The following is a 12,183-nucleotide window of genomic DNA, read 5'->3' as shown; positions in this document are numbered from 1 at the left end:
ATGCACACATACATGCATGCATGTGCATGTGTGTATGTGCATGTGTGTATGTGAGCATGCACATGTAAGCGTGTGTGTGTGTGTGTGTGTGTGTATGAGTGTGTGTTCCTGCACTTCCACTCCTTTGGCCATGAAGTGTCATGGGAAGGAGAGAGCTGATCTCTGAGATCTAAGAGTCACCTAGGAGTGAGACCTCTGTGCTCCTGGCCCTTTCCTCCACAAATACCAAGTTAGAAACAGTCATTTAGAGAGAGCAGTTAAAGTAACATACCAAAAGTTTGCACAGGCATGGTGAGTGTGGGTGTTTCTGGAATTTCTTCCCTGGGGAGATGTAAGCAACACCCATCCCTTCCTCATAAGAGTGTCAAACCAAAGTTCACTGTGGGGAGTCAGTGAGTATACTGGGTTCACTTACAGAGCATTGCGAGAGGTTGCTTATGGGAGTGCGGGGGACCCCAAAACAGCCACACTGGAAAGTCTTCACCCAGCAAGGATGATGGCTTCCCATAGCTCCATAGATGAGGACACACACACTTAGCCTCCTTCAACCCATGTGCTCTCTGACCTTTTGGAACCCCCGCCCCAGGGCCATGTGCTGTTACTGTAAAATTGCATACAAATGGCTGGGACAAAAGGCTGGACCACTCAGGTGAGGGTCCAGTGACCTTCTTCCTCCTGTGAGGCACTGTCAACAGCCAAGAGACCCAGCCTCCCCCCTTGTAAGATGGTGGCTGTTTAACTTGGAGGAGCAGTGACATTTGAGTGGTTCACAACATCTTCAGATAAATAAATGTGCTGACCAGAGACTTCCGTGTCCCGGGCACTGTTTTAAAAACAGTGAGTATATTAATTCATCCCTTTTCATGGGGGGGTGTCAGATGGAGGGATTCCGGCCGTCCTCTTTGCTAGGCTGAAGCTCAGAACACTCACTCCTGGTCTCCCGGCAGTGGGATTTGAACCCCACAGCTTAGCCCAAGAATCTAGCATTTTTCTCCAGTGAGCTTGGTGAATCCTCCTCAGACTTCTGTGGGCTAGGTCGCTCTGAACAGCTGGCCATAAGAAAATGCTGGAGGTAGGGATGTGAATGGAAGGCCTCCAATCAGCTGGTCTTGACCAGCCAGCGGAAGAGAGAAGGGATGGAATGCTTCTCACTGTACACGAGAGAAAAATCTGGAAGCAGCCTGAGTGTCCGTGGAGAGGGAATGAGCTGTTTAAGCAAATATGGCGTCTCCACTGGGAGTGATGCCATTGTTCAGGGGTTGCAAAGAGGCAGCTGTGGGGTGGGGTTGAGTGTCAGACACCTGGGTGGGCTTAGCTCCATGCCGCTTGCTTTGAGAAGCCTGATGTCCCTCTTGTCACCTTGAATCAACTCCATGAGATGTTAAGATAAAAATTGACTATGCTACCCCAGCACTCCAAAGCCAGGACTTGAAGGCAGCCATTGAACTTGGCATGTGGTACCCACCGCATGGCTCCAGGGTAAGCCTCTGGGTACGACAGTCCTGGAGTCGTGCAGCTCACAGTCTGAGCATCTTGTCTCCTTGGTATGTCTGCTCTAACCTGATAACCAAAGTGGGGGGGTTCTGATATATGTGGTAAGGAGATTGGTGATATCTGTGTAGCAAGGGACACAAGACAGCAAGCATACAAAACAATTACAAATATTTACTGTGGCCAGGGAGGCACTGCTATGGTCCACTGTTTCTTTTCCTTACAAAGAGCGTCTGGTCTTTTCTCTTTGGAAACTTCTTTCTCTATCCTGCACAAACCTAGGCACAGGTGGCTGCTAAGGCCCTGAGACATGGCCTGTTTGGAAGCAGAGGAATGAGGTTTGCACTCTTTGTTTTTAATTAATAATTAACCCGTTGAAATGTATCAGGCTTATTCGTTTTAAATGTGAGTATTTTGCCTGTGTGTATGTACGTCCATGTTCATGCTTGAGGACCAGAAGATGGCACTGGATCTCCTAGAAACTGGAGAATGGTTGAGACGCCATGTAGGTGCTGGGACTTGAACCCAGGTTCTCTGCAAGCAAGAGTAACAAGTGCTCTTAACTGCTGAGCCATCCCTCTCACCCAGACTGGGAGAGGGCATGGGATCCCTGGGCCTGTGAATTGCCAGTGGGTGCTAGGAACCAAATTCTGGAAGAACAGTGAACACCAGTAGTAGACAAGCCATAGTTTGTTTTGTCTTGAGATAGTTCTTCATATAGCCCAGGTTGGCCCCAAAACCCCTATGTCACTGAGGATGACCTCAAACTCCTAATTCTCCTGCCTCCACCTCCTGAGTTCTGAGAATTCATCTTTCATCCTTCTCTTGAATCCGTTAGAATTCATCCTCCAAGCCCCAAGATCCTCCTATCTCTGCCCTGTACAGCCCTGGGGTGACAGCCATGAGAGACCACTTGCAGCTTTCTACCTGGGGTACTGTGATCTGAACTTAAGTTCTCATGCTTGGCACAGCGGTCATTTTCCCCACTGAGCTGTCTCTCCAGCCCCAGTGGTTGCTGCTGCTACTGCTTCCTCCTCTTCCTCTTCCTCCTCCTCTCCCTCCTTCTTCCTCCTCCTCTTCCTCTTTCTCCTCCTTCTTCTTCCTCCTCCTTCCTCCTCCTCCTTCTTTTTGTTTTGTTTTTGGTCTTTAAGGTACTGTCTCTCTGTGTAGCCTTGGCTGTCCTGGAACTCACTCTATAGATCAGGCTGGCCTCGAACTCATAACTCATAGAAATCTGCCTACCTCTGCCTTCTGAGTGCGGGACTAAAGGGGTGCACCACCACACTCTGCTCAAGGGTTTTTGTTTTTGTTCTTTTGACAAGGAAAACAGCACTGGTAGAACCCAATGCTGTGGGTGCCACTTGGAAGAATCTGAAAGATTTAATATGAGCCCTGCTGAGGAAGGCCTGGGTCACAGCTGGAAAAGGGGCTTTAAGAGTAGACAGAGTCAGACCTGGGATATAGCTCAGTTGGGAGAGTGCTAGCCGGACACTCACAAAGCCCTAATCCATCTGCAGCTCCACATTAACGCAATTCCCGCACAGGGGAGGTGCAGACAGGAGTGCCAGAAGTTCCAGGTCATCTGCTGCAGAGCATCTTGGGCCACATCCTGCCTCTAACAGGAAGAGTGAATCCAGTGTGGAGGTGCACCCCTTTAATCCCAGCACTCAAGAGGCAGAGGCAGGAGGATCTTGTCATTTGAGGCCAGCCTGGTCTACATAGTGAGTTCTAGGACAGCCAGGGCTACATAATGAGATTCAGTTTCAAAGGGTGAACAAGATTTTCTTGGGAAGCAGAGTGCCCTGCTCCTGTGCCTCGAATCATAAACCCGGTATTCCTAGGAGGTCCCACGAGGCAATGGACCAGGGGGGACATTCCCTTGAGTGAGGGGTGGCTGTCTTGTGAGGCTGTGACTGGGAACAAGTTAGAGATGTTGGTGCAGATTCCGTGCATCCTCCATGCAGGTGCCGGGGTCCTGGATCGGACAAGTACCCAGCCCTGCTGGCACCGAGCAGGGAGCAGGCATAGCTAGGCCTTCTGGGTTGGTAAGTGGTGGAACTGCCTGTGAGCAACAGAAATCACACTGTGCCTGCCCACCCGGTGTGCTGGGGTCCGCGTGTGTGCTACTTGCTGGCTTCATGCAGGAGAGAGGGGCCAGCAGAGTGGCATTCTCTCCCTCAATCTAGCAAGGGTGAACTTCTTCAGGGACACAAGTCCTTTGGTCACTAGTCGCTCCGTGTACAGAAACGCTGAATAAGATCCCAGTGCTGTGTGGCCTGGGTTCGTTATGTTACCTCTCTGACCCTCGCTGTCCATACTGCAAACTGGGTTTAAGAGTGAGGCCTTCCACATTTTAGGAAAGGCTCATAACGCAGCCTCCAGAGTGCAGTGAGACTGGAGGAGGTGAGAGCTGAGAAAACAGGACTGGGGAAAAGTCCAATCCTGACCACAGGCCCCCTGCTGTGGAAGCAGGGGCACAGAGTCTTGCTGGAGACAGCCCTTGGAGCCTGGCCTAGCAGGGCTGGGCCGAGCTTGCAAAGCAAATTTTCCGCCTCGCAGGGACTCACAACTGGGTCATGGAAACCTCCAGCCCTGCTTTGGGGCTTGGCCTCGGAGAGGGCAGGGCTGTCCAGCGGTCAGAGTCACAGCAGGTCCCACCGGTCAGGGATGGGAGGACAGAGCTGGGTGGGCATGCCATAGCTGGGGCAGGTCCAGAAGGATGGGGTCCTGGGGCCAGAACCTGGGTGTGGGGATTGGGTCCTGGGAGGATCTGGGTGGGGTCTTCCTAGGGAAAGGGAAGTGGGGGAGGGGATCTTGGCTGTATCCCTACACTCAGCAAGCTTCCTGGGTGCCTGAGAAGAAGGTGGGGACACTGCTTGCCCCAGAGGACAGGAAGAATACAGGACCTTCGAAGGGTATTCTCTCCGCCCAGGGCACTCAATGGCCAATTTTTCTCCTTCTTGGATGCCCTGGAAGGGAGCAACATTTATTATCTTGGTGGCTGCCGGGCCCTGGCCCAGTTGCCTGGCCATAACCCTGCCACCCACCCAGGAATCCCTGGCATAGAGATTGGGGATGGTATAGTTTTGTGTCCTTGAGTGTCTAGAAAAACATAGTTCGGGACCCCACTCTCTTAGGGACAATTCTTGGTCAAGCCATGCTTCAGTTTCCCCATCTGCAGATAAGGGGCTTTGCCGCTGACCTCTAAGACCGCTTTGGACTCAGAGTCCTTTAGAAGATGAATTGTGGAATAGGGGCCCCAGAGCTGGCTTGGGATTTGCCCAAACCAAGCCTAGCCAGGTATACGGCTTGTGCCTGTAATCCCTGAGTGAGGCAGGAGGATTGCCACGAGTTTGAGGTCAGTCTGAGCTATAGAGAGAGAGACTGTTCTCAAAAGAAAAGAAAAGCAAACCACTGGGCTGGAGAGATGGCCTAGCGGTTAGTGCTCACTGCTCTCCCAGAGGACCTGAGTTCGGTTCCAGCAACCACACTCATTGGTTCACAACATCCTGGAATTCCAGCTCCAAGGATTCAGACACCTTCATCTGGTCTCTTCAGGCACACACACACACACACACACACACACACACACACACACACACACACACACCTTTAAAGGTAAAATAGATACTAACAAAACAACTGAAGCTGGACATAGGAGGTGCACGTTTTCATGTTTTTAATCCCAGCCCTTGCAAGGCAGAGGCAGGCAGATTTTTGAGTTCAAGGCCAGCCTGGTCTACAGGGTGAGTTCCAGGGCAGCCAGGGCTACACCATGAGATCCTCTCTCAAAAGCAAACAGACAGACAAACTGAAAAGGCTGGATGTGGTGGCTCACAGGTTTGTAATTCCAGCCCTCATTGCAAACTGAGTTTGAGGCCATCCGGACTACCGGAGACCCTACACCAAACAGGCAAACTGAGAAAAACAACAAAAGCCAACATGAAATTAGATAGCCCTGGTGTCTGGTCCAGCTCCCAGCTCACCCTCCTGCTGTCTGTAATCTGGAGAGGCTCCAGGCCTCATGGGGAAAGGAAAGCCCCCAGGGCCCCCTCGGGCCTCTGTCCTGGTCTGGAGGCAGTTAGCAGGCAATGCCAGCCCTTGTTAAAATGTAGGTCCTTTGCTCACTTGGCAACTGGCCATCAGCCTTAGAGTAAAACCAGACCAAAGCCATGAGCTCCTTCTCAGACTGGATTTGGAGCTGGGGCAGCCCCACCCCCCCACCCCCCACTCCGCCGCAGCCTCAGTTCCCCCATGTACTTCAGATGCTGCCCGGTGCCTCACCTTCCCCGGCTTAGGATTGGGGGCAGGGTCACAGAAATGGAGACTAAGTTGCCCATCTGTGTGGCCAGGAACACTTGGCCCTGGTGTGCTAAGGTCTGAGCAATCATAGGCCTAGGGGACCAGAGGGACTGTCGCCACTGGTGCCTCGCAGGAAGCCCCGAACCTGCTCTTTTTTTTTTTTTTTTTTTTTTGTGCTAGAGAATAGCACGCACATGTTCTCTGCCAAGAGCTGCATCCCTGTCCCCTCAGGCCTCACAACCTTATCTCTCAGAAGCTTTGGCCTTGATTTTGACCTATTGCTTAGCCCACCATGCCTCGGGTTCCCCACACGTAACAGTGCACCATGAGCCACCATTGAAGGGCAGCTGTGGGGTTTAAAGGAGTTGACCTGTTGTCCCCACTTTGTAGCTGCTACTCCTGGGGCAGGGAGTGGTTGAAAGGCATGCATGGCCAAACCACAGGCTAGTGATGGGCCGGAGACCTAGCCCAGGAGTCCCCTTCCTCCTTGGCCAACAGTCCTTTCTTCTCTCATTATTATGATATTTGAGTTTTTTGAGATGAAGAGTCACTCGATCCAGGCTGGCCCCAAACTAACTCTGTAGCCCAGGATGACTTTGAATTTCTGACCCTCCAACCTCTCCTTTCCTGATGCTGGGATGGCCCGAGTGTGCAACCACACTGGGTTTTAATGGTAGTGGGGGGCGGACCCCATGGCTTCACCTGTGCTAAGTAACACGGCTTTGAGCCACGCCCAGCTCGCTAGCCCTCTGCCTGCTAACGGAGCATTCTCCCTTTCTGCTCAATTCGTAGCACCCAGGACGAAGCATGTGGCTTTCTTCTTTAGGGGCCTTTCAAAGGAACCCTGGTCTCTACCAACAACTCCTGAAGCCTCAACCAAGTCCCACACTCTCTGGCACCCCCAGGCCCTGCTTGCTCTATCCTTGGCTGTCATACCTACTACTAACTATTCCTGTAGCCCCCACCCCCTCCTCTGAGAAAGGCCTCGTGCTAATTTGTTAAATCCGAGTCAAGGTCCCAGGGACCTGTGGTTTATTTTTCTGATCATGTTGGCAGAGATCACGGGGGACGGAGCCTTTTTGGTTAGAACGAATGCTAATTAATAAAAGTTATTTATTTGAGTTGGAGCTCGCCACAGCCCAGGGGTCAGGCACAAATGACTGTTTGCAGTGTCCATGGCTCTTGAGAAAGGATGGATGGACGGGCTGAGTTTATTTGTCTTCTGAAGAATTCTCAGCTAATTCCCTCCAGGCTGTTTAGACCTTTAAATTTCACGGAATAAGAAAAGCCACGGGCATGCAAAGGGGAGAGGGACACTTGAATGTTTGGCAGCGAGCACGGCTTTTAAATGCCTTTGGGTCTTAGTTGGCCAAATAAATGCCATGTGCGCCCATCACTGTGTCATTGGGATGTCATTGGGAACATTGTCACTTCAGTTATAAGAGACCAAAACCCCCAGCAAGCCTCCCATCTCAAGGTTCCAACCCAGTCCCACAGAGCAGCAGAGCAATGGTGCTGATGGGAGCTGTTGGGGCTTTGTAGATTTTCTGTTTGCACACTCTTTTGCTTTTATCTCATTGTCTGCTCTTGGGGGTGAAACCAGGGCCTGTTCGAGCATGCAGTCCAACAGAGCCTCATCCTAAACCCCTTACGTCTCCTTTAGAGTCGGGCTTCTCACCAACTTGCCCAGGCTGATCTTGAACTCGCTCTATAGCCGAGGCCGGCTTTGAATTTGTGGTCTTTAGTAATGATCTTTAAACACGCCCATCACATGGGATAACAGGCCCAGCCATTGCCTTTCTAGTTAATGGGAGGGGGTGCAGAGAGTGGTCTGGGAACCAAAGGAGACTGCACAGTGCTCCCCTGGGATGCAGGCCACCCAGTGTGCACCAGCCACAGAGAGGGCACCGGGGTGAGGCACGACCTTCGAACAAATGACCTGCGGCTTAGAGAACATTTATTCTCCAAATACTTGAAGCCAAGCTTGGAGCCCAGAGGGAATCTCTGTTCTCAGGAGGCAGAGCAGGAACCTGTAACAAGCAGGAGAAGCAGCAGCCCTCACTGGGCCAGAGCTGTGGGCTCAGGGCTGTGACCTCTGGAGGCTGCTGTCTGGGCTCGGCAGTGGCTGAGTCCCAGGTCCCTCCACCACTGTACTAGAGAGGACCAGAGGACCAGGCTGTCACACAGAGCAAGAGGGCTCTTTTTTTTTTGAGCAATGGCTGCTTATGCTCTTGCACTGAGAACTCACGTCAACTTGTGTCCTAGAGCGAGCCACTGTCCCCAAGCTCTCACTACGAAGACTTCCTTTAGCAAGGCACTGCTCAAGTCTGTCCTGGAGGCTCTGAGAGCTGGACCAGACAGTGTCACTAAACCCGGGAGTGAGACTGCTATGGGAGTGGACCCCAGAAGGATGGACACACAGCCTTGAGACAGCCTAGAGCCTCAGTTTCCCCATGTATGAAGTGGTTCGCACCTCACAGCCATACCGGGCTTCCGTGCGTGAGAGGTTCTAGGATCATTTCTGGCTTAGACCGGTTTTTCTGGAGTGTTCTGCATCCAACTATCCTGCTGTTGTGACACTGGGGACAATTGCTCACCCCTTGGAGAACCCCTACTGGCATCCGGGAAGAGCTGGGGCCTTGAGAGTCTTTGTTGCAGGTCACTGCCAGCCTATCTGGCCCTGAGAGCTGCTGTTTCTTCCCACAGCCGCTCAGTGAGGCGAAACCTGCAAAAAAATGGTTTTCATTTAAACACCCCCAGTTTCCAATGGCTCAGAAACTTCCCGAAAAAACTCTCCTTTTTTGGCTGAAATGCCTCCTGCGTTGGGTGTGTGCCCAAGTGGTGTTGCCTGAAAGAGGGTGGGAGTCAGCTCTAGGGATGGCTCCTGTTCCAGAGGATTCCGTCCCTACTTTTGGGCTCTTTTTCACCACCTGACTTTCAGCACCCGATCTCAGTTGTTTTGGTTTGGGTTTTCTTTCCCGGCATGGGGTGGAGTGGGGGAGGGGAGGGGTGAAGGGAGGGTGGGGGTGGGGACATTCCCAGGCACCAGGCACACTCATCCATCTTATCCTTTTCTCCTAAGACCAGACGGGTGTGGAGTGACAAGGGAGCAGGAGGAGGGGACAGGTAACAAGGCCAGCTTGCACCAGCCCTACTGCGGTTCCCGGATGCTGCCTCTCCCCTTGCATTTGGCTCCCATTTGCAAATCTTTCCCAATGGGGGAAACTCTGAGTGTAACTCCCACTCGTCTGATGTGCCGGGGTCCCTCAGCCTAGCTGCTGCTATTTTAAAACAGAAATGCCAGGACATGGGACACGGGGATGGAGGGGCAGGCTGGCGGGTATGCTGGAGCACACTGTCCCTAACTCTTAGTGTTAGTCCAAGTCCCAGCAGTGGGGGGCGGGGGGAGTCTGCAGGGCTGGGCAGTAGCTCAGTGGTCAGTAGTAGCTCGAGGCCTTGGTTCCATCCCCAGGACTGAAAATAAATAAATCGAAAGTGGGATCTGGGGTCAGGAGTAGGGGTGTGCTTTAGCACCTGTCTTTAATCCCAACACTCAGGTGGATCTCTGTGAGTTCAAAGTCAGCCTGGTCTACAGAGTGAGTTCCAGGACAGCCAGGACTACACAGAGAAACCTGCCCTCTATCTATGTCTATGTCTATGTCTGTGTGTCTGTGTCTGTGTCTATGTCTATGTCTATGTCTGTGTGTCTGTGTCTGTGTCTGTGTCTGTGTCTGTGTCTGTGTCTGTGTCTATGTCTGTGTGTCCGTGTCTGTGTCTATGTCTGTGTCTATGTCTGTGTGTCTGTGTCTGTGTCTATGTCTGTGTGTCTGTGTCTGTCTATGTCTGTGTGTCTCTCTCCATATATATATGTGCATATATATATATATAGTGAGGGGTGGGGGCAGGCGGGTTCACAGTGAGTCTGGTGGAGGTCAGAGGGCATCTTTCAGGGAGGCAGCTCTCTCCTTCCACCATGTGGTTCTGGGGATTGAACTCAGGGTTGTCTGCAGGTCCCCTTAGCCACCGAGCTATCTTGCTGACCCCTCGTTCTTCATTTCCTTCTCCCCCAACTAACGCCCTCTCTTCTGTGGTGTTAGGGACAAAACCCAGGGTCTTCTCTATGCTAGGCATGTGCTCTGCCCCTAAATCACAGGGTTTTGGAAGCAACACGAGGTATGGATTAGAACTCCAAAGATGGCCTGATGACAGGCTCTGACGGCCGAGGAACAGACACGCGGCCTCTGGAGCAGCAGTGGAGGGGCCACATCTCACACTCATTGGCCAGAACTCCCAGCTCTAGGAATCCACAGCAAATGTGCTCAGCAAAAAACCCGAAGCTCCCGTTTACAATGGGCCAATTTATCGGATATTCTTTTAGCTTCCAAAGACTCGAAACACACCAAGTGTCTACCAGGAGGGCCCTTTAACAGTCTGCAGCACAGTTGTGTAGGGACTGAGCGCTAGGTCCCGTCCGCCAACTAAATAAATGAGCCCTGGAAGGCTTGTTACACGGGGAGAAACATGGATAGCACAAACGACGCCCTTAGATGAGAGAGGAAGTACTACGCACATTATATTATTCTTGAAAAAACAATACTGGGGGGCTAGAGCAAAAATTAATTTGAAAACTGGTTTTTGCAGCTAGAGGGAGGGTTAGGAGGGAAGGCAGAGTTAAGTGTGCAGACCGGAGAGGGAAGGCTCCAGAATGTTGATAAGTAAAACAGACCAGAGCACGCAGAGCCGCATCGCACAGGGCATGGCTGCATGCTTGCAGTCTGTCCCTGCAGACAGGGCACTGCAAGGGACCACGGGGCATGGGACAGGGGAAGCTGGGGCCTTTGCTCTGTTTCATACTTTCCCATGTCTCCTGGACACGGCACCATGGCAGTGATGTGTCTCGGCTATTAAAGCACACACTTTAGAAGCCGGGAATTGGCTCAGTGGGTACAGTCCCTGCTGTGCAAGCATCTGAGTTCAGACCCACACCAACCATGTGAAAAGCCAGGTACCTGTAACTGTAGCACGGGTCTGGGTAGAGACGGGCAGATCCTAGGGATTTGGGGGCCACAAAGTCTGTCTAGCTCTAGTTCAGAGAAAGAAAGACACTGACTCAAATGAATGAATAGTGGATGGATGGATGGATGGATGGATGGATGGATGGATGGATGGATGGACAGATGGATGGATGGATGGGTGGATGGATGGACAGACGGACAGATGGATGGATAGATGGACGGACGGGTGGGTGGATGGGTGGATGGATGGATGGATGGTCAGGTGGGTGGTTGGGTGGGTGGATGGATGGACAGGTGGGTGGACAGATGGGTGGATGGATGGATGGATGGGTGGGTGGTTGGGTGGGTGGGTGGATGGGGTGGGATGGGTGGGTGGATGGGGGGGTGGGTGGGGGATGGGTGGATGGTGGGGGGTGGGTGGGTGGGTGGATGGATGGGTGGATGGGTGGGTGGGTGGGTGGATGGGTGGATGGATGGGTGGATGGGTGGGTGGATTGATGAATTGATGGATGTATGGAAAGGTAGGTGGATGGATAGATGGATGGATGGATGATATATGGTGGACGGATACTTGGATGGGTGGACAGATGAGCAGGTGGGTGAGAAGATGGACAGACATAGGCCAAAGATAGCAGGAGAGCTAAGAGGACATGTTCCAATGTGTAGGTCCTGCAGAAAGAGACTCAAGAAAGCCAGTATAAGGGTAGCTGATGGCTAATGTCCCTGGACAGGGCCACGGGGATCCCATGTGGCACAGGGCACCTTGTGTTCACAGAGCAGCCACATTACTGACTCTCCATCTTTCCTCAGGTGACTGTCCCAGCCCCGGCCATGGCAGTGCCACCAAACGGAAGAAGAAGCAGCGTCGGAATCGAACCACATTCAACAGCAGCCAGCTGCAGGCGCTGGAGCGTGTATTTGAGCGCACACACTACCCCGACGCCTTTGTGCGTGAAGAGCTAGCCCGCCGTGTCAACCTCAGTGAGGCACGTGTCCAAGTAAGTGGGGTCCATCCAGAGGCTCCCGGGGATCCCACATCTAGGCTGGTGGCCACCGTTGACCCAGGGACAGGCCCTTGCCCGTGGAGACGGTTAGCTCAGAGCACCTGGAGCCAGGAGATGGAAACCTGACGAAGCTAGGGTCTAACCCTGAAATGAGTAGATGCGTCTGCGTCTACGCGCAGGCAATGCTATGATTCAGGGAGCTAACGCTTAGGTAAAAGTGTAGAACAGGGGTGGGAAGGCGGCCCAGTGGTAAGTGCTTGCCACAGAGGGAAGACCTGAGTTCAGAACCCCAGCCCCCATGTAAGAGGCAGAGGGAGGCACTGTGTACCCGCAGTGCTGGGGAGGTGCAGACAAGAGGATCCTGGGAGATC

At 52.6% G+C, this 12,183-nt stretch overlaps 1 protein-coding gene across 2 annotated transcripts in view; it reads left to right on the top strand.

Moving 5' to 3' along the window:
• Prrx2 (paired related homeobox 2) overlaps positions 1-12,183 on the top strand; it is a 35,815-nt gene that overhangs the window by 21,222 nt on the left and 2,410 nt on the right. Inside the window, exon 2 of one of the 2 annotated variants that reach the window (XM_032901848.1) lies at positions 11,632-11,806. In XM_032901848.1, the coding sequence (XP_032757739.1) occupies positions 11,632-11,806 (175 nt within the window). Of the gene's footprint in view, positions 1-11,618; positions 11,807-12,183 lie in introns of both variants that reach the window. The other variant, XM_032901847.1, reaches the window with a different exon arrangement.

The sequence above is a fragment of the Rattus rattus genome, chromosome 5 (genome assembly GCF_011064425.1).
Source record: "Rattus rattus isolate New Zealand chromosome 5, Rrattus_CSIRO_v1, whole genome shotgun sequence".
Classification (NCBI taxonomy): domain Eukaryota; kingdom Metazoa; phylum Chordata; class Mammalia; order Rodentia; family Muridae; genus Rattus; species Rattus rattus.
This window is presented reverse-complemented; position numbering and strand designations above follow the sequence as displayed.